Here is a 23806-nt window from a genome sequence, read left to right on the forward strand (position 1 = left end):
TCATGACAATACACTGACATGGCTCCCTTTGATTTTGGGCTGTTTCCCAAAATCAAAATGACACTAAAAGGGTCTTGATTTAAGTCACGAGAAGACATCATGCAGAATGCCAAAGCTTAGCTGGACACCATTCCAAAAGAGGCCTTTAAGAAATGCTTCCAATAATGGCAGAACCACTGGGAGAAGTGAGTGCAGTCTGAAAGAGATTACTTTGAAAGAGACTAGGATTTCAGACCCCCAGGTGAATAACTGTAGTTGATGCAGCAAAAGGTTAGATAATTTTTGAATGCATCTGCTTTTTAAACAGGGCAAGGAACTTTCAACACAGCATTTGTAAACATCCTAGTTTTATTTTGGATGCTTACATTATTTTACTTTTTTGAAGAAATTGTAAAATTTCATAGAGGGGGCTAATAATTTTGTTCTTATCTTCTCACCTGTGTGTGTGAGCATGTATTTTATATATATATAAAATTCATTAACAGCATATTTAATAGTAAAGAAAAACATGTCCCTATTTTTGTACTTTATTAATCATAATCACTTTTAAAAGATGACATTATTTCTAAAGAGTTCAATCAGACTAGAGAGAGTCCTTCAAGTGTCTTTTGCAAACTCCATGCAGGCTGCCATGTGCCTTTTAGGAGTAGCTTCCGTCTGGCCACTCTACCATACAGGCCTGATTGGTGGATTGTTGCAGAGATGGTTGTCCTTCTGGATGGTTCTGCTCTTTCGACAGAGAAATGCTGGAGCTCTCACAGAGTGACCATTGGGTTCTTTGCCACCTCCTTGACTAAGGCCCTTCTCCCCGATCACTCAGTGTAGGTGGGCGACCAGCTCTAGGAAGAGTCCCAGTGTATCCGAACCTCTTCCATTTAGTGATGATAGAGGCCACTGTACTCATTGGGACCATCAAAGCAGCAGAAATGTTGCTGCACCCATCTCCAAATTTGTGCCTCACGATAATCCTGTCTCAGAGGTCTACAGACAATTCCATTGACTTCATGCTTGGTTTGTGCTCTCACATGCACTGTCAACTGTGGGACTTTATATGTAGACAGGTGTGTGTCTTGCCAAATCATGTCCAATCAACTGAATTTAACCAAGTTGGACTTCAATTAAGCTGTAGAATACGAGTGCCCAAGTTCGGTCCTCGAGATCTACCTTCCTGACACTCTTAGTTGTCTCCCTGTTCCAACACACCTGAATCCAATGAAAGGTTGGATTCAGACTTATGTACATGTTTTTTATTTTTAATAAATTTGGAAAAATCTTTAAAAAAAAAAGTTTCTTCACATTGTCATTATGGAGTATTGTGTGTACAATTTTGGGGGGGAAAGGAATTTCATCCATTTTGGAATAAGGCTGTAGTATAACAAAATGTGGATAAAGCGCTGTGAATACTTTCCGGATGCACAGTACATCCTCATTGCATGCCCTTTTAATTAGAGTCTGCTCCTTTCTCTGCTCCTGAGCAAGGCAGTGTCTACATCTGGAGTTGGTCCCCGAGCGCCGGACTGTGGCTGCCCACTGCTCCTAGAGGTTGGATTGTGTCTAACTGTAATAAGGATGCAAATTTTGTTGTATGTATGTACAATGACAATAAAGGCTCTATTCTATTCTATTAATTTGGTGAGTTATACAATGATAACTTTCTTTTGTTGGGGGGATTACTGTTTTAACAACATTCAGATGATAGACTCTTCTGTCCAGCAATCTCTGTACGATAATGCCGCATCTAGGTATGTACATATTTATTCACTGTATTTTCCAAGTTTCATGCATAGGCTTTACTAAAGCCAGCAATAAAAGAGATTATCTAGTGATAACATATTAACTAGCGATACATACACAACCTGGATTGACATATTCTTGATAAGGTGATGAGAAAACCTAAGCAAAAGCATTACTGCAGAAACTCATATTCAAGTTTCACTATGTAGCTGTCTTGCACTGGAAGTCTTCCTGAGTGTTTCTGAGTTTTCATTGCTGAAACTCTATATTTGGACTGACATGAAAGCAGGGCATAATGTCAGCGAGTACAGTAAAAAAGAAAAAGAAAGTAGGACACCAGCATTGCTGGACGTCTATTTGCAGAAAGCATGAAACACCAACAAACAAACAAAAAAAATTCAATACATTTGGAAGTACAGAACAAAGCATCCACACAGTATCATCTGTATACAAAAGATTTAACCCACTCAGGCTGAAAATTAGATTTTTTTTTGTTTGTTTTCTTTTTGGGTCACATTAACACAGAAACTAGCCAGTGATGAAGACAAGAGATGTTTAGTTCAAACCAAGCACCGAATCACCGGCCGAGACTGAAACTGGAAAACAGATCTTTCTCCACCTGTCCTTGAAGAACAGTAAAATATTAATGTATGTAACCTTTTATGCTGTGAAACAAAGAAGACAGACCTGGCGACAGATGTTACATGCTAATGTCTTGCATGCGCACATGCAGATTTCAAACGTACACAAGGATACATGACAACTGTGAACCTTGTATTGTCCATCCACTTCAAACTGCATAACCACCTAAGAATGAAATCAAACAGTAAAACTTATTTCATGCTGCCTGGATGGATGGATGGTCCGAGTCATGTGTTTACACATGTACAAGCATGAGTGTGTGTGTGTGTGTGTTTAATATGCTTTCAGCTGTGACAGGCTGAATGATGTAGCTCCCAGCTTGGCCGTGCTGATAAAGCTACTCCTATCAGTCCACACAGTGCATGCGGGCCAAGCTAAAACTGTGGACTTGTAATGGGATATTCAGACTGAATGCTTTGGACGCGGCAGACAACATCCCCCAACACGTCGGTTATGTCACGTCGGATGCGGCAAGGACGGCAGAGATTTCTACGTCACACTCTGACTTTTTCCAAAGCCCGAAAAGCTGAGCAATCAGCATCTTGAATTTCTGTTTGTAGAACCATAAAAAAGCTTAAAAACAGCAGCAGCTACTTTTCGGAGTGATGCCATGCCGAGGGAGGACTGATGGCTTGGTGATATCAATTGAACCATGATAGCGTGCAGAGCTGCATGGAGGAGCCAGAGTTCAGGCCTCATTTCAGGGTAGAGTGAGACACGCAGCTGGGGTGATGGAGAAGACCCATTCAATCTGAAATTCCTCACTTCTGGATATATACAAACACCCAGTTTGACCAACGGAGCTTAGTTCTGCAGAGTAGTCTGAGGTCAGAATAATTTAAAAATAAAACATGACATTACTGCACTGCTGAAGGTTTAACATTAGCCTAGCCTTTTAGCACAGCTGAGCTGAGTGAACACTTTAATTTGTAAATGGTTCAGTCTTTTTTATTTTTATAAAATAAAGCTGCAGCTTTTTTTTTTTTGTTACTTCTAAGACCACAAAAAGCTCAACTTTAAATAACCTTTTGGGTGTTTTTTCCAGGGTGTCTTTTCTTTTCTTTTTTTTTTTTTTATACCGTTTAGTGTTTCCTTATATTTTAAGAATTTTTTTTTATTTTCATTTGTCCCACAATCAGGAATATTTGCTGTGCAGGCAACCTAAATACAGACGCACTTCAAAAACTTCCAGTGATGAGCTGAACACCATGAAGTCCAGCCAGAAGAAAACATCTCTGCTCTTCAAAATGGGACAAAAGTGTCAAAAACTTCATCAGAGGCCAAAGCTGCAGAAAAGACCTTCATCTGGTTAAATGTTCCGAGAGTCCAGCAAACCAACACCTGCTTCTATGCTTCTAAATAAAACAAAGGCTCTTTAAACAGCAACTATTTTATTATTTTTTAAAAAGCTGTTTCATTTTATATTTTAACATTAAATGAATGGATCAATAAACATGTCCATGAAGTCAAAGTTCAGTCAAAAGACATTTGCACAGGTAGAAGCCCCACTCCTATTGTGCACAATTTTAAAACATTCACAATCACTACTCAAATTCAGATTTTAGAAATTACTTTGTGATCACAACATTAAAGGCAATCACATATTCTGATGTTGATGATGACAAGTTGAAATGACTCAAATAAAAAAATGATTTTATCATGAGGTTTATGTCATATTAATAAATCCTACTTTACAATTACTGCAGTCATTGTTAAATTATCTCCTGTTGCATTTATAAGAAACATTTATATTTATTTACAGTGTCTCTTTTCTGGTGGAAATGCAGATATGAATGAATCTACCAGACTTAAAAATGTACACTTTAATTCTCATTCATTTCGTGATGGCTGCACAAAATTAAAAGTGAAGCGGGGAGCGGGGTTATGGAGTAGGGAGGAGTAGGGTTAGGTTATGGTTAAGGTTAGGGTTGGGGTAGGAGTAGGTTTAGTAATAGTGAGTTAGAAATAAACCCCGTCACAAAAATATGAATAATTTCGTGACAGGAGGACGAAAAAAAAACCAACAACAAAAAAAACCCCCATGAGACTGGGCTGAAGTTCTGTGACATGTTTCTGCGCTGTAGTCTTCCATGTTTTGGCCTGATGCCTCATTTCTATTGGACAGCGCAAAGCTACGTCACAGCGCACAGCGGCAACAGATGGATTGGATTTTGACCACAGCAGCCTGACAACAAGCGGCAACACATGCTCCTAGCAAAGCGTTGTTTCAAATCGTGTCATTGAAAATAATGCTTTTCAGAGTGATCCGCAAAGCGTCTAATGCCGTCAACGCTTGCACTGTGAAAGGCGCATAAGAAAGGTGGGAAATACAGCATCCAGGTATGTACTAAATCAAGCTCAAGTTAAAACTTGAAAGAAGTGTTCAAGTGTCCAGTGTTATGTCAATATCAAAACAGCTGGACTATGATTATTTCACTTCAGACTTAGTCATATACAAAGACAATCTGTACCACACAGGTTCATAGGTTAATTTAACAAACCTAGTGCTGCTCAGGGGGGTTAATTTGCACAAAGCAGCTATGCTCTAATGACCCTGACACCTAATCACAAGTCAGAAAGTATTTTTCTAAACATGCAACCATCACTTCAACCCAGATACTGAGATTACATGTTGTGGAAGATGTAGCGTATATCTGTATTTTTGGTGAACAGCAACAACAACAACAACAATAATAATAATAATAATAATAATAATTGTTCTCAAGACTTTTTTTGCAATGCTTCTGTACAACAGCGCCCTCTGGTGACTGATTATTCAAAGGCATTTCAGAATGGTCATATGGAATTGTTAAAAAGCACCATTTATCACACCATCAAAGAGATAAAAAATGAGAGTGAGTCTGGCTCACTCAAAGAGTCAGCACCTGAAAAGTATTCACAGCACTTCACATTTTACACATTTTGTTATGTTACAGTCTTATTCCAAAACAGATAAATAGACTGCATTTATGTTGCGCTTTTCCAATTATGCTTCACATTCACCCATTCACACAAACACATTCACACACCGATGTCAAGGTGCTGCCATGCAAAGCTCTCACTACACACCGGGATTACTTGGGGATTAAGGACCTTGCCCAAGGGCCCTTAGGTAAGGTCAGGCTGTGGGTTTGAACCTAGGATCCTCTGGTCTCAAGCCCAAAGCTTAACCACTACACCAGTGGCGTCCAAAGAATTCCAGAAAGGGCCGAGAGGGTGCAGCCACTGACCCCACTAGGTGATTTCACTGATGAACTCATCCCACCTGCTCAAAGGGATGTTAATCAGTGAAATCACCCGCTGAAGTCAGTGGCTGCAAGGAAAACCTGCACCCTCTCGGCTCTTTCTGGAATACTTAGGACACCACTGCATTACACCATCGCCTTCCAAATTCATTTTTCCCCCTCAAACTTCTACTCACAACAGCCCATAATGTCAACATGAAAAAGGTTTTTTTTTTTTTTTTTTTGCAAATTTGTTAAAAATTTACAAAACTAAGAAATCACATGTACATGTGTTCACAGCCTTTGCCATGAAGAGTAGGTGCATCCTGTTTCCACTGATCATCCTTGAGATGTTTCTACAGCTTAGTTGGAGTCCACCTGGGGTAAATGCAGTTGATTGGACATGATTTGGAAAGACAGACACCTGTTTACATATAAGGTCCCACAGTTGACAGTCAATGTCAGAGCACAAACCAAGCATGAAGTCAAAGGAATTGTCTGTAGACCTCCGAGACTGTCCAGGAGATTGTCTCGAGGCACAAATCTGGAGAAGGGTACAGAAACATTTCTGCTTCTGTTGCTTTCACTTTTTATTTAAAATAAAATGTGACATTTTTTTAAACCCACTTGTCTTTATATATGTGGCTCTGTGATCAAGAGTTGGGAAACAGTCTTTTTACCAATCAGTTCATTATGGAACGCATGCAGAACAGGTGATCTCTCCAGGAGCACAGCTGGTGTCACACACAATAAAACTGGATATTTAAGGCCTGCATTTTTTGTGCAATAATCACAACTCAACACAAACCTTTCACAGTAAAGAAAATCACTAATCCGTGCATGAGGTGAACTATGTTAGAGAAACGTTGACATCTAGTGGTGATATTATAACATGTCTTGCCATACAAACCAGCAGCATTAAGCGATGGCAGTAAATCATAAGGAATTGACAGAATTATTGATTTTGTGTCAAACTGTGGACTGTTTCTATGAAACCAGTGCAGTATACAGTGCAGATAAAGTAAACTTAGATATAAGCAAGTTTGGAGCCAAGCAGATGACAGGCCTACAGTATTGATGGGGACAACGCACAAACAAAGGAAACAAATACATCAGTTTCAAGTGGGATAAAACTACACATATACATGCATAACAGATCCATAAAACAGATAACAGACACAAAAAAACAGAACAAACAAGTGCAGGCATAAGAGCATCAACAGGCTACTCCCTGTTACTTTTGTGTACAGCCACAGAGTGTATTTTATATGGAGATATTAGGAAAATGCAGCATGAAAAGTGGCTGTTAAAATGACCAGACAGACAGCAGTCTTATTATTAAATTAAACGCTGCTTTCATGAGTGAACCTGAGCGCCCTGATGCTTTGGAGGACTGCACGGAAACCTTTCATCGGTCATTTACTTTATATCACTTTTCAAAATCAGAACAATCTGCACAGGCATACACACGTAATTGTGCACACTTTATCCACATGATGTCAGTTCACCAAAGCAAACAGGGCAAAGATTTCAACAAAGCGTGGACACCGAGCAATGAGCATTTGCACAGCAACTGAATGTGAACCTGTAGTTCACTGTGTTATTAGCTATTCATCAGCAAAACCTGTGATAAGAGAGAACATGTGTGCTCCGTGCATGTACGTGCACACGCACACTACCCAGATAAGAAAGCTCCATGGTCCTCCCCATTCAAAGAACTCTCCCTTTTTTACTCCAGCACAATTTTTCACCGACATGCTTAGGAAGACAGCGGACACTATATTTAAGAAAGGCAGCACAAAACAAAAAGAGGAAGCAGCTGATCCTCATTCCTCACGAGATACGAGTCATAAGGTAACACTTCCAGAGAGCATACCATCTCCTGCAGCGAGGTTTGATGTCGATGGGCTTGTTGGTGGCATAGGGTGAGCCGCCGAAGTAGGCGTGGTGATAGCGGGCTGTCCTCTCCAGAGACAGATAATCAGAATTGACAGGTAAACTCATCACTTCTTCACTTCTTCACCTTCACAGACACACCAGAGACAAGTGAGGCGGAGACCAGAACACGGACAGCGCGACAACACTGATAAAGGCATCAGAGCATATAGGAAAGGAAGCAAGGGCGTGAGAAGAGAGCAGAATGACAGAAAGAGAGTAAGTAATAGAGGAGAGGGAGGAGCAAAGTGCAGACGCAGAGAACGCTAATTTATCTTCTCATTCTGAGACAAATATCCTGAATCAGTGTGGAAAAACACAATGCTCGATTGTTTGGATTCAAAGCTGTGTAGATTTACTGTGCAGCTACCGTTACAAAATGATATACTACATATGCAGCCAGGCCCATAAGTATTTAGACATTGATCAAGGTTTGCTTGTAGTGTTGATTGCCATCTTTAATTTACAGGTTTACCACCTTTCAAATTTCACAAAACTGACAAATTGTACTTTCTACCAAAATCCAAGCATTATAATGTCGGTATATTTTTGAAACGTGTTGCAAAATTACACATCATTTTAATGAAGAGCACATATTTATCTGGAGGGAATTCCATAGTGACTACTTTTATCCTCTTATGATGCTTACAGAATGAAGTGCATGTGTACATGCATGAGGTTTTGAGATTACTTGTGACCTGACCCACTTGCATCATGTGCATTCCTAGGGCGTGCACGTTAACATCCGTAAAATATCTTATAAATCACTTCAGATGTGTTATCTGATTTCAAAAACAGCATTTTTTTAGATTTAGAAGTTTATTTCTGTTTAACTTTTAAACAATACAGTATATGAGAAATATATTGCATGTACTGTATACAGAAATAAGCTGTTTCGAAGTGATTTTCTGCCACCTTGGCTTATTTTTTCTTTGGTTAAGCGGGCAGCTGGCATCACACTGCTTCTAAATTGTTTCCAGACAGTGAAAATTTTGATCATATGGGCAATATCATAATACAAATCCCTTATTTATATGCTAGGGAATAAAATTAAAGTGGTGCCAAAGAAAATACTTTGTATGACTTAAATCTTAAAACACACAGAGGCCGTACAGCTTTTAACAGCTTTAACATAACTATTACATGAACCATTTAGGTATTACAGCTATTTTTATTCACAGTGCCTTTGTTTTGGAAGGCAAAAATTGGATAAGTTAAATTATTGCTAAAACAAAATCATTTTAACAGTGTTTTCCTCAGGGATGGATACCATGAAACTTTTTTAGTCACTGAATGTCATTTGTACCAAATGTAAGAAATACAAACAGAACACTACTGTATATGACTGTGCAAGAATGAGATGAGTGAGGGAAGCCACCAAGATGACAAGACTGAAAGATCAATAAATCCATCCCCTGACTTGTCTGAAGTAAACCAACTGTAAAAGTGATCATCTATATTCACAATAATTCTAATACATACTTCATCCAAATACTTACAAACAGCCCTAATTTGTAAATGGTTAATACTTTATTTTTGTTGCACCCCTTGAACTGAAATCAAAACTCTACACCAAAAGCACATTTCGAGGGCTTCATTGGTGGAGTTAACTCCACTGTGCTGGTGTAAAGAGATATTACAAAAAATGCATCCCTGTCCAAATACTAATGGACAGAACAACCTGGACCTGAGTAGTTGTGCCCTTGGTAATAACGTAGTTTCACCACAAGGTGGAAGAAGAGGCACAGGGCACTACAGAAAAACTGATACTAACAAACAGCAACAAAACACGAACTGTGAGCCTTTGATTTAGTGGATGCATCCACCACTTCTTACAACAATAATAAAAATTACTTTGTTCCAGACACAAGAGTACACAGATAAGGATAAGTACATAGGTCTGCATCTGGGCAGTTACAAACAGTTCAAGACATTATTATTATTATTATTATTATTAGTAGTAGTAGTAGTAGTATTAGTATTATTATTATTATTGTTATTAAAGTGCATATGAGCAATGTTTGACCATTTTCATACACAATCAAGCTAAATGTTGCACATCTGCTATTTGCAGACAGCTGCCAGCAGGGGGCAGCCTTCTTTAAGGGAACATCACACACACACACACACACACACACACACACACACACACACACACACACACACACACACACACACACACACACACACACACACACCATAGATCTGTGAATCTCTACAGAGTTACGGTTTCTGCTCAGCACTGACAGAAGCAGCCAATGTGAGATTTGACAGATTCCCGGCTGTCAAAGTCACAGACATCAAGGACAGACACAACAGGCCTCAAGACCCTGCACGTAATGAACATCACCACCTCTGCCACACAAAACACTGTACGTGTGCAAGCATGCGGCAAGCAGGGTCTCACACACACAAAAGAAAAACACATCCGAAGAAGGCAAGGGCGTAGTTTTGGTCTCAGCTTTGGTAGGGACAATACCACCCCCACCCCCCCCCCGGCCCCCCTGCCCACCACCACCCCCTAACCCACTCATACCATTAGACGCACAAGTACAGCATAATACATAACATATGACGACATAATGCTGAATAATTTAACACTTTATTTACAATATTAAGTGTGTAGGCAAACAAACAAATAGCTTAAATAACAAAATTGCACCCAAAATCATGAATCTATTCTATAGGCCTACACCTGAGAGAACAAGACAACAACAAAAAATATACTTGTGGAGCTAAAAAAAAAAAAAAAAAAAAGTTTTTGCAACCAAGATGTATAATCTATTCTCTTCATCAATAATGCAGTTGTAGGTATCTGGCAACCTAATTTGCCAAAAAAAAAAAAAAAAAAAAAAAAAAAAAAGGGATTTCCAATAACATATATGGTGTATTACGGTAAACGTAAGCCTGTGATGTCATAACGCAGAGGAAAAACACGGAAGTTTCACACTAGTGCGCCGCTGATTCTCATTACCGTAAGTTCTCATGTAAGCCCTCACTCTGAAAAATTTCAACACTGACAGCAAGCCAAGAACCCGTGCTTTCCAACAGTGTGCTATATGTTGCCTATGTTATGGTAAAGTGCGTTCGGTGACTTTTGAAACGAGGGAAAAGTATGAAAAAGAGCGCAAAACTGACAGAAAAGTACAGAGACAGACAGCAAACATAAATGTAGTAATTTTTGAGGAAAAGGCAGGGTGTTAGTGTCATTTGTGAAGATGTGTTTGTGTGGGTGTGCAGTTTATTTTAAGTGTGGCGCACAGCATTGTTCGCAAGCCCCGCCCTTCTTGTTTTTCTGCACCGGAGCAGTGTTGCCAGATATGAAATATGAAACTATCGTACCAAAACCTCAAAATTATCGTATTTTGGGAGAAATTATCGTACACAAACAAAACGCATACAACGATAAATTTACAAAGAATTTTGTCACATTTTTAAACAGTAATTATAGTAATGGGGAAACTATGGCACAGAAAGAACACAAATGCACAAGCAAATGCACTACCAGACTAGAAAGATTTTTTTTTTTCTGTGAAGGGACACAAACGTGTCAATTACCAGACTAGAAAGAGTCGAATTCAACCTCGAGGTCGCTGTCGTCATCCGATGCCATGGCCACTTGTGCAGATTTTGTTGAACACAGAAAAAATGTTGACACCTCCATAAGGAACTTGAACCTTTTTTTTTTTATTTTTCTTGTATATCTCTTTGCTCTTGTGTTTTGTTCGTTTGTTATTGCATTTGTTGAAATAAAGTTTCGAAAAAAAAAAAAAAGATGTTGGCTGGGGAATCTTCCTGTCACGGCAGAGATTGGATGGGAACTTGTATGGAGAGGGGGCGGGCTTTCAAATGACTTTGTCCCGGTCGCCCAAAGCCAGCAGCAGCCCTGTGTGTGTTGTGTCTTTGATGCCGCCTGAGTGCAACGCCTGCAAAATGATTCTTGGGTGTCAGAGAGAGATGCGTGTTTGGGCAACCAACTGAAATTATCGTACATATTGGATTTTTTCCCATTATTGATCGTACAGAGGGCAAAACTATCGTACAAATACGATAATTATTGTACATCTGGCAACACTGCACCGGAGCCACCCGTCCTCTGTGCTCCGGGACCTCCCACTTTACAAATGAAGCACTGCCTGCCACGAGATGCGCTTTGTTTACGTCCATGTGAGAAGAATGTGAGCCAATGAAATTGCAACATGGTAACCCTGTCACTCTGGCACGTCGAAAACACAAAACGTGACGACTAAAATTATAGTATCGAGTTCGCAAAAAAATAGTGAATGATTTTGATATATAAAAAAAATGCTAAATATTGGTAGGGACTATTTTGCCATCCCAAAATATTGGTTGTGACTTGTCCTTATGGTCCATATGCAAACCTACGCCCCTGGAAGAAGGCCTCCCTCACACAAACACACTCAACTTGTCACACAAATGTACGCGTGCTGAGCGAGTCAGCCACATGCTGTCAGTGGCAGCAATGAGCTCTGACAGAACACCAGGCGAAGGCAAAGCTGTCGTCGCTCAGTGTGCCTGAAGCTCACAGCCAACAAAACAATAAATCTTTCTTATGTTCACATTATTCTTCCAAGTAAAATTCTATATTAGATTTTTTGTGTAAAAAATATATTACACAAAATATTCTGAAGATTTTCCTTGCACTAGTAACAGGACAGGACTTGTACGGCAAAAAGTGTAGATGAGTGGGTGATTGAGTGAGTCTATTCCAACCAGCTTTTGTGTAAGCAATATCTCAAAAACAATAACATCTTGTTAGGCGACAGTTAAATTTGGAAAAGCAGCTTTGTTTGTCCTGTGCATGTAAAAGAGTCTTGGCCACCTGCTGGTGCCCGCTTTCAAGTGAGTGTCAGACAACAGGTTAAGCTAGCAATATAAGGGAGAAAAACGATGCCCACTATACAGTGGGGTAAAAAAGTATTTAGTCAGTCCCTGATTGTGCAAGTTCTCCTACATAGAAAGATGAGAGAGGTCTGTAATTTTTATCATAGGTACACTTCAACTATGAGAGACAAAATGAGAAAAAAAAAATCCAGGAAATCACATTGTAGGATTTTTAAAGAATTTATTTGTAAATTATGGTGGAAAATAAGTATTTGGTCAAGAATAAAAGTTCAACTCAATACTTTGTAACATAATCTTTCTTGGCAATGACAGAGGTTTCCTGTAAGTCTTCACCAGGTTTGCACACAGTGTAGCTGATATTTTGGCCCATTCCTCCATGCAGAGCTCCTCTAGAGCAGTGATGTTTTGGGGCTGTCACTGGGCAACATGGACTTTCAACTCCCTCAACACATTTTCTAAGGGGTTGACGTCTGGAGACTGGCTTGGCCACTCCAGGACCTTGAAATGCTTTTTTACGGAGCCACTCCTTCGTTGCCTGAGCGGTGTGTTTGGAATCATTGTCAAGCTGGAAGACCCAGCCACGTTGCATCTTCAATGCTGTCACTGATGGAAGGAGGTTTTGGCTTAAAATCTCATGATACGTGACCCCATTCATTCTTCCCTTAACACGGATCAGTCGTCCTGTCCCCTTTGAAGAAAAAACACCCCCAAAGCATGATGTTTCCACCCCCATGCTTCACAGTAGGTATGGTGTTCTTGGAATGCAACTCAGTATTCTCCTTCCTCCAAACACGACGAGTTGAGTTTTTACCAAAAAGTTCTATTTTGGTTTCATCTGACCACATGATATTCTCCTAATCCTCTTCTGGATCATCCATATGCTCTCTGGCAAACTTCAGACGGGCCTGGACATGTACTGGCTTAAGCAGGGGGACACGCCTGACACTGCAGGATTTGAGTCCCTCTCTGCGTAGTGTGTAGCCTTTGTTACTTTGGTCCCAGCTCTCTGCAGGTCATTCATCAGGTCCCTCCGTGTAGTTCTTGGATTTTTGTTCACTGTTCTCATGATCATTTTGACCCCACGGGATGAGATCTTGAGTGGAGCCTCAGATCAAGGGAGATTATCAATGGTCTTGTATGTCTTCCATTTTCTTACAATTGCTCCCACAGTTGATTTATTCACACCAACCTGCTTGACTATTGTGGACTCACTCTTCCCAGTCTGGTGCATATCTACAATTTTCTTCCTGGTGTCCTTCGACAGCTCTTTGGTCTTGGCCATGGTTGAGTTTGAGTCTGACTGTTTGAGGCTGTGGATAGGTGTCTTTTATATAACGAGTTCCAACAGATGCCATTAATACAGGTAACAGGTGGAGGACAGAAGAGCTTCTTAAAGAAGAGGTCACAGGTCTGTGAGAGCCAGAAATCTTGCTTGTTTGTGGGTGACCAAATACTTATTTTCCACCATAATTTAGAAATAAATTCTTTAAAAATCCTACAGTGTGATTTCCTGGATTTTTTTTTTCTTCTCATTTTTGTCTCTCACAGTTGTAGGAGTAGGAGTAGGAGAACTTGCACAATCAGGGTCTGACTAAACACTTTTTTGCCCCACTGTATATCCAAATATGGGATGAAATATATAACAGAACGAGAACGTAAAACTGTAGTTAAGTATGGTGCATCCAGAAAGTATTCACAGTGCTTCAGTTTTTCCACATTTTATAATTTTGTAATATAACAGCCTTATTCCAAAATGGAGTAAATTAATTTTTCCATCAAAATTCTACTCACAACACCCCATAATGACAACATGAAAAAAGTTTTTGGCAGCAATTAGAGCCTCAGGTCTTCTTGAATGTGATGTCACAAACTTGGTTCACCTATCTTTGGGCAGGTTTGCCCACTCCTTTTTGCAGCACCTCTCAAGCTCCATCATGTTGGATGGGGAGCGTCAGTGCACAGCCATTTTCAGATCTCTGCAGAGATGTTCAATGTTCAGTGATCACCACACCGACAGATCAAGCAGGTCATTTGATTCAGGTCTGATCACACCTGATCACAGTCAAAAGTTTAAATCATCACAGCATCTCATTGTTCACAGACATCACAGACCTGATCAATGGATCCTTCAGAAAGCAACCGCTTGCCGTTTTAAAATTTTAGAGTCACAGCACTTCATTCATTCATGGCAGAGTTTACCACAGGCAGTCAACTCATCAGCATTCTGTACACAATGAAAATAGTCCGCCAAGATAAAAAATAAAAATAATAAAATAAAATAATGTTAAATTACTCTGTTTCTGACCCGCACCACACCGTGCAGTACCGAGTCATACGCTGGCTAATCGTCAAGGTGTGACAGCTGTATTAATTTATTGGACGTATGCCCGTGTATGCCGGCATTTTTAATACGGTCAGCATACATAGGCTAAATCATCAAAGTGTGACAGGGCCTTAAACAATCCTGCCAAACACCCAGTCCATGCCCAGCCCCAAGGACCTCCATCAATTAAAAAAAATCATGTTATTATTATTAGTAGTAGTAGTAGTTTTGAGTCTAAAAACAGATAAATACATACTACACCTCAGCCATGGTACAATAAGGATTTGTTGAAAAAAGTATGTATAAAGTCTGTGCATGCTAGGGGTCAAGGGTACGCTCTGTGATCCTCCAGCTCATTGGAGCTGTAGAGGTCAAAGAGCATGTATTTATGCGACACTAACCAGCTCATGGTAGGTGTTTTTCTTCATAATATTTATACTCCCACCTACAACCAATCGTCACCTCTCATTTCTTAAAGGTGCCAGCTGAGAGGAGCTTGCTACAAACTACACTCTGTGGAAATAAACCTGACAAACAGAATGAGAGATGCACATTGCAACAGTGTGATTCAGTATGCTAAAGGCCCCCTGACACTTGCACGACTTTGATGCATGCACTTGCATGCATGTCGTCGTGACGATCCCACCCGCTGTGTTCCAAGGCGGACACCCTGCTTTGTTACACTGGCTGCCACGCGCTGTGCGCTGGACGCTGCTTATATAAAATAATTATTTTGGAGCGGATTAATCATCTTCTTTGTGAGTTGTCTGTTGAAAACAGCTGTAATTGTTTCCTGAATCACAGAGGATCGCTCCAGCCGGAGCTGTTCTTGCATGCTGAACGAGCTGGAGAACGCATTTGGAGCCGTCTAAAAAGATAATTATTTGTCATGTTTACATTGCAATGGCTTGTAAAAACAGTTGCATGTTGTTTCCTTCTTGTGAGCAGCTGTAAAAGTATGTTTATGTTAGATTTAACATCTCGTTATAATCGTTCAAACGAGCTGCGCTCTGATGCGGTGCGCTGATGAAATCACTCACACTGTTCACTTCTTCTTTACTTGACTTGATGAGCTGCATGTAGTGTGGGCAAGTAGATCGCGCAACATTGCACGACATTTATGCGTGAAAGATTTTTTTGAACATTTCAAAATTCTCTTTTCACAATTGCACACTCTGACACCCCTCTCGCATTCAGTCTACACCCGTTAAAGACGAGTTTACTCTCCTGCACGACACGGGGCGTGCAAGTGCATGCATCAACGTCATGCAAGTGTCAAGAGGCCTTAAGTAATGATCTATGAAATTCTCTGTCTTGTAAAGCTGCTGTGGCAGCTTTGCACCATAGCAACTGCACATTGACTGCTATTGTAAGAATCATGAATGTGATTACAATGACTGGATGTTTTAGCTGTGGAAATGTAATCTCATTGTGAAACAACAACAGAGAAGTAATTAAGACTCACACTGCATTGCTTTTGTGTGATTGGAACACCTGTCAGCCAGCCATGCAGCTTCAAAGACAGCTGTTGTGTTTGTGAAGGAGTGACTTCTTTCCCTCAGCCACATTCACACGCTGCCTGCCTTCACAGCCCTCAGATGGAATCATGTTTATAATGGAGTTTCCATGGTGACATGGATAAATTCAGAAGAGACAGGTACACCCTGACAGCCAATCAGCCTTCAGTTGCTGGGAACCCGGTGGAAGATCGAGTAACGACAAAATGAGAATGACCACGGCATTCAGTAAGGGTCAAGGAGGGAGAAATAATGTCATCACCAATGGTTGCGGAGAAAAGATTTAAACTGGCTGAACTGTGACAATCCCTAAAGCACATAGGAGAATTTGAAGCAACATAAAACCCTTATCTTCAGCATGACCACAGAAGATAAGACTAAAAAAAGCTCCTGTTTGCACTTGTGTCTACTGTAACTGTACGTGAGCACACGTGGACTGTTTTTCTGTTTCTGCTCAACCTGGTCTCACGGCAAGTCGTGATTCAGCAGCATGAAATATACATTAATCTATTGGTTCGTGATATTGTGACGAAAAGCGCCTCATTTTTGTCACAGGAGCACGAATTCATTCTAATTCATTCCGTGATGGCTGCACGAAATTAAAAGTGAAGTGTGTGGGGGGGGGGGGGGGGTGTATGGTTAGGGTGGGGGGAAAGAGTAAGATTAGGTTATGGTTAAGGTTAGGGTCGGGGGTAGGAGTAGAGATAGTAATAGTGAGTTTTAAAAAACCCAGTCACGGAAATTTGATGCATTTCGTCACGGGAGCACGAAAAAAAAACAAAAAACAAAAAACGTGAGACTGGGCTGTTCTGCTATAAGTGCTTTAGAGCTGCATATTGCTGCTGATCTCTCCACTTGATTTAAAAAAATTCTGAATCAATTCTTAAAGTTTCAGTTAAAATTTGACACCAATACAGCATGAAAATGAAAGGTCTTTAAAATGTTTATGTTTGGAACTTTTTTAAATCCACAAGCAAGTATTTTGTTATGGACAGACGTCAGTAAAATTCAAATTAGACTAGGGTACCTTCAAAAGGTTCTCTGTCTCACCTGGAAAAAATGGACGTAACTATCAAAATTTTAAAGTAGGTTATGTCAGGTCAACTAGGCTTGTTTAGTTATGTGAAGACGTTTCACTCTTCATCCATAAACGCTTTGTAATTTCCACATTACAGTAGTGAGGCATTCACATTGATCCTCTGTGGGGTCACTTATGTCATAGCGATGCAAAGAAAAGCATTAAGAGTTGTTGGTCACCAGAGGTCACTTACATTCAGGTATGAGTTGCCATTGCTCTCGGTTTCACGAGTGGAGAGCTGAGACTGATCTTTTAGTCTCTGTGGTATAGATGAATGGACAGAATTATAGATGCCCCCCCCCACCCCACCCCACCCCTGTTTACCCATTTTGCCCCACTGGCAACAATTGTTTCTGAAGTGTATCACTGTAATTTTCTACTCACAACAAAAAAATCTCAAAGGTATTAATGCAACTTTTTCCACTTCTAAAAAAAATCTGGGCGTAAACCGGTTAAGAGAAGGTTTCATCACGTAAATGGACTGCATTTATATCGCGCATTTCCATCTGCATCAGAAACTCAAAGCACTTTACAACAATGCCTCACATTCACCCAGACACACTCACACACCGAAGTCAGGGTGCTGCCATGCAAAGCTCTCACTACACACTGGGAGCAACTAGGGGATTAAGGACCTTGCCCAAGGGCCCTTAGTGATTTTTTGTTCTGGCTGGGTTTTGAACCAAGTATTCTCTGGTCTGAAGCCCGACACTTAACCACAAGACCACCACCTCCCCTAATAGATGGCTTCCTTGACACTGTCTAAAATATGAGTGTCATTATCTTCAAATGTATAATGGTTCACTGCAGCAAGCAATGCAATGGGCTCTCCATCAGAGAAACTGTGACATCAGTGACCCTGCAGAGGATGAATATTTGAGTCTGTCACTACTGTAATTTAAACTGATAAAGTATTTCTGGATAAAGAGCAAATTGTCTCAAAAGAACTAAATAAGACCAGTTGACCTGACTCAACCGACTTGAATGCCATGGCCGAGATGACCCCCCTCAAGATGTTACCTTACATGAAGGGATAGTGAAACTTGAATACTGGTGGACCAAGTGCACTGGCATTGAGGGAGACAATGTTTAAAAATAATGCAAGAACAATCTTTCTGGAATTTTCTGTGTGAGGAAGAGAATTTTTAACTACCCTCATTAACACATTTAGCTGCTGTAAAACTATGACTAAAATAATGGATAAAATAAGAAATATTAAGTACCAAATGATCAATGATTCAGTGGTTTCTGCATGTTTAACCCTCTGGGGTCTGAGGGCATTTTTCGGACAGTTCACTCACCTGGCATAAATGTTTTATTATTGCTGTTAACAGCTCTCCCTGCATCCCACAATCAAGTTTGATGTCTCATTTTTTTCAGGACAACCTGTGCTTTCAGAATATATATGTTTTTGTTGTGTTTTATAAGTGTAATAAAGGTTTACAATCAAAAATAGGCAAGGAAAAAATAAAGCGAAAAATAATTTTCCACACACATTTATTCAAAACACACAGCAAACTATAATAAACAACTGTTTTGACACTTTATAAAGATAATTTGAGGTCTTTTGTGAAAGACTGAACAACAAAAAGGTTCAAACAATAAACAAAAATGCACATTTTGAACAATAGATACAAAATGGTCTACGCCAAGAAAGCAACAAGAGTTATCCATTAACATTCACATGCAAACTAGTGGAGCAATCCTGATAGTTACACACTCTTTGTTTGAGCACGTGAGATTGTCATCAGAGGCTCTCTGTCTGCTCCTGCTTTCACTGATCGCTGTGCGTAATGGTGCATGGCGCACTGAGTATGTACTAATACTATATACTCATTGCAGCACCCAGGGGGCTATTCAAACGGGCCAACTAGTAACATATCACTCCTGAAAACGATCTTTGGCTTTTCACATGAGGCAAATCTGCCCTACGATTGGATTTTGGAAAAACCATGTGACGGTGAACCAATTGCACGTCATCACACAGCTTCTATGAGGAGTACAAAGATAGCTGATGGCCTTTTCAGCAAAAAAAAAGTAAGTTTCTATCTCATATCATTAAAAAGTTATTTATAATTTTGTAAAGCTTGGTCTTAGCTGTCATATACGACGGCGTCGAGGGTTAAGTAATAGGGCTCTTTTTTGACTGCGCAAGTCCATTTGTCTGAACACTTTACTCATGGAATGGCAAAAAATACTGGTGCAAAGTCAGGTAGTGGGTGCACATGGGTTTGTGTTATTGTGGCCATTATTCCTGGGCACTTTGTAGTCTCAGCATGATGTCAGCCAGTCAGAATGACACTTGTCTTTCTCTTTAAACTGGATTGCACACAGCAATGTGGTATCAATGAAGCAGATACAAATGATAGGATTTCTGGCATGTTCATGAAACAATGCCAATCTGTCAGAGTGCACAGTGGAGATCAGCTCCAAAGGTTCCTGAGGTGAAGCACTGCAGCAGTAAGGTGAGATTTATTTTATTAAATGCCATAAGTGTGTATATATTAAAAGCCAAGTGGCCTCTGTGTACGCGTGTGCGTGCATGAAACATTGATCACGGAGAAATTGGGGATAGTTGACATTTGCCGTTTGATACGCTTATGTATTTTTGGTCAAGGATGAATGCAGCAAAAAAGGAAAGTTGATAGGAGAAAGTTGATTTTTGGAGAAATTAGGGATATTGGGCAACAACAGTGAACAGTGGATGTTGATATCACCATCAGTCAGGTCCTAGTAACCAGAAAAGCTCTGAACAAAGGAAATATCTCAACCTTGTCAGTTGCAAAACATGACATCAACTAAATGTGCCAAACAATAAATACAATTATTCACATTTTCTCTTTTTAATTTCCAACAGTTTCAGTTAAAATCATTATAGAAACTTTGCAGAATTTATTACCACCCTTGACAAAACACTACCCAATCGAGAATCCGTGGTTCTCCACAGGCAACACACTAGTTTATGCTTATTTCATTTACTGTTTGTTTTGGGCAGTCAGCTCTCATAAAATGTTTTTTGTTTTTCTACGTCCTTGCCGGTCTAATAATACAAGATAGATCCATTCTGTCACAGAGAATAGGGATGGGTATCGATAAGATTTTATCGATATCATTATCAATTCCGCTTATCGATCCGATTCCTTATCGATTCCTTTATCGAAACCTCTTGTGAATTTTTTTGTGTACTAAAAGCAGGCTTTACAGGTTTTCTATGTCAGCAGGTCAAAGAGCTTTTTATTATCGTACACCCAGTCTGTGGAATGGTCTTCCTGCCACCGTGAGGCAGTCGGAGTCCATGGATATTTTTAAGTCAAGACTTAAAACCTATTTTTATTCTCTTTCTTATGAACAGTTTTTATTTTTTATCTGTTTTATTCTTTTACTTCTGTTTTTAATTATGTATTACAATTTTTAAAATTTTATTTATTTATTTTAATTTTTTATGTTGAACTGTTCTATGTGAGGCACCTTGAGATGACTTTTGTTGTAATTTGGCCCTTTATAAGCCGATTAATTTGAAATTGAACTGAAATTCAACAACATTTTATTGAGTCTTAAAGTAAATAAATATGAAATTGGTCACTAGATCCTTAAACTTTGGACATAATAAACTCTACATGGTGAATCCTTGATCTCTGGACATAAATAGAAATAAACAAAATCTGTAGTTATTTTCAAAAGCATTTCCTTTCAGACATTATTGGCATGAATGTCTTTCCATACATTTGAGCTGAGCTCTTACAGCACGTTAAGATATAATTCAAAATTGGAATTATGCAATATTTATGGTGTTTCCCCTGACTCCTGTCATGTTAATTTGTTATGGATGTGGTTGTGTTTTTATCTGTATTGTTTGTTTTCTCTTTTCTTGTAAGGCACCTAGCATGAGTCCAAGACAAATTTCCCTGAGGGGACAATAAAGTGTATCGTATCGTATCGTATAAAGAATACAGCACGTTTTAGTCGATTGTAGTTTCTTGTCTGTCTTACAACATTTGTAAGAGGTGTCATTTTATTTAAAGCGGCAATTCTTTTTTAAGTTATTAATTCTGACCAGACTCTGTCTCAGCAGAGAGCGGCGCAGCGTTTGGAGCTGTGCCAACGGAATGGAGGACGATTCTCGTTTCTTGACTGCAACAAGACAAAAGTCCCAGTTAGTGACTTTAATCCACACAAAACTGACTCACAATATTTTAATGGCTTTGAGAGGGATTAAGAAGCGGACTTGTCGTTTCTGAAGAGATGCGGTTGCTCTTAACTACAACAATTGGTGCATTGTGCTGTTATGAAGACATCAATAGCAAGTGAAATATTTTCTCCTCCTCCTGCCATTGGCATTTTTTCTCCTTAGGCTATAGGCTACATGTGTAAGTCTGTGGAATTTGCATTTTATTTATTTACTTATTTTCCCCTGTCTGTATATATAGTGATGGTAAATGCCAAACTGGCATTTACCAGCATTTACTGGCATTTATATCCATATATACACATATCTGCAATTTGTTATTGCTAGACAGATAGCCTGTAGTGCGTGAGTGAATGTGGTGTGCGTGTGTGACCTTCACCTGCCCGTCCTGATCACACTATAACATTTATATTCTATTTCTATTTCTATCAGGAAGGGCTGACCACCAAAACAACATGAAGACAGACAAGAACGAAAGACAAGTGGTGACAGTAATAACTGTGAAGTGATGAAAAATGTGAGACACCAAAGAGGCGGGACCCCAACAACACAAAATACCAATGACAAACAACTACACATGAACAAGCAGTGACAGCAACAGTCTGTTGTCTAGCTAGTGACCATCCATACCCTATTCTAGGACACCAGAGTCTTGATCCCCTTGAGAACACCCAAAACCGAATTGTGGTGACGGCCACAAACAGCTAACCATACACACACAGAGACCCAGATCACAACTAAATATCCGATCACTACTGTGGATGGTGTGTTGCAACAAGACAAAAGTACAGAACCTTACCATATGACGTGAACCACTCCGGCATGCCAGGAGCCACACGGCTGATTGCATGCAACTTGACGGAAAGGGACCCAGGATGCAGGGCCCCAGGAGAAACAAGGAGAAAAAGGACAGTAGAAGGGCCCAGGGGCCAGGAAGGGCACCCACCAGGACCACCGGGGCACCCTGATGAACTGCCATGCGGAGCCAGAAAGCACACCGCACCCCCCCTCGCACCACGGAGGCAAGGGAAACAACTCCACACACAAGGGGAAGCACACAGAGTGCCAGCATAGGCCCACAAAATGGGGTGCCCCAGAATCACACCACATGGGCCACAACCACCTCTCCCAAGGGAGGAGTGAGCAGTGGCGGGGATGTGGCAGCAAGTTTGAACCACAAACCCGGGTAGGGACCACTGAGCCAATGAGGGCGTGATCCGGCCCCCAGACAAGAGACGGGCCCAAAACCCCCAAGCCGGTAAACACGCAAGACTCCCTCAACACAGCCAGTGACCCCGTGACCTTGAAATGAAATAAGCTGGTACAGAAAATGAATGTTGTTCTCAACACTGTCTTGTATAGTCTGTTTGCTTGCAAAATACCTGGCAAAATAAAATTTGCTTACTTTATCTAAATCTGCTCCAATATTTTTTTGGAATCCACACCAAGAAAAGCCCAAACTTCAGCATACAGTGTGGCAAAAAAGTATTTAGTCAGCCCCTGATTGTGCAGGTTCTCCGACTTAGAAAGATGAGAGAGGTCTGTAATTTTAAACATAGGTACACTTCAACTATGAGAGACAAAATGAGAAAAAAAAAATCCAGGAAATCAAATTGTATGATTTTTAAACTATTTATTTGTAAATTATGGTGGAAATTAAGTATTTGGTTACCCACAAACAATCAAGATTTCTGGCTCTCACAGACCTGTAACTTTTTCTTTAAGAAGCTCTTTTCTCCTCCACTTGTTACCTGTATTAATGGCACCTGGTTGAACTTGTTATCTGTATAAAAGACACCTGTCCACAGCCTCAACCAGTCAGACTCCAATCTCAACCATGGCCAAGACCAAAGAGCCCTTGAAGGACACCAGGAAGAACATTGTAGACCTGCACTGGGCTTAGAAGAGTGAATCTTCAATAGTCAAGCAGGTTGGTGTGAATAAATCAACCGTGGGAGCAATTGTAAGAAAATGGAAGACATACAAGACCATTGATAATCTCCCTCGATCTGGGGTTCCATGCAAGATCTCATCCCGTGGGGTCAAAATGATGATGAGAATGGTGAACAAAAATCCCAGAACTACACGGAGGGACTTGATGAATGACCTGCAGAGAGCTGGGATCAAAGTAACAAAGGCTACACACTACGCAGAGAGGGACTCAAATTCTGCAGTGCCAGGTGTGTCCCCCTGCTTAAGCCAGTACGTGTCCAGGCCCATCTGAAGTTTGCCAGAGAGCATATGGATGATCCAGAAGAAGATTGGGAGAATATCATGTGGTCAGATGAAACTAAAATAGAC

The 23806-nt window shown here is 40.2% G+C and overlaps 1 protein-coding gene across 3 annotated transcripts in view; it reads right to left on the reverse strand.

Annotated features, from left to right (window-relative positions):
- pde4d (phosphodiesterase 4D, cAMP-specific) overlaps positions 1-23806 on the reverse strand; it is a 769874-nt gene that overhangs the window by 196961 nt on the left and 549107 nt on the right. Inside the window, exon 1 of one of the 3 annotated variants that reach the window (XM_034170508.1) lies at positions 7477-7604. The exons of the other annotated variants lie outside the window; for them this stretch is intronic. Coding sequence (XP_034026399.1) covers positions 7477-7604 — 128 coding nt within the window. Of the gene's footprint in view, positions 1-7476; positions 7605-23806 lie in introns of those variants that run through there. 3 annotated transcript variants of the gene reach the window in all.

The sequence above is a fragment of the Thalassophryne amazonica genome, chromosome 5 (genome assembly GCF_902500255.1).
Source record: "Thalassophryne amazonica chromosome 5, fThaAma1.1, whole genome shotgun sequence".
NCBI lineage: Eukaryota > Metazoa > Chordata > Actinopteri > Batrachoidiformes > Batrachoididae > Thalassophryne > Thalassophryne amazonica.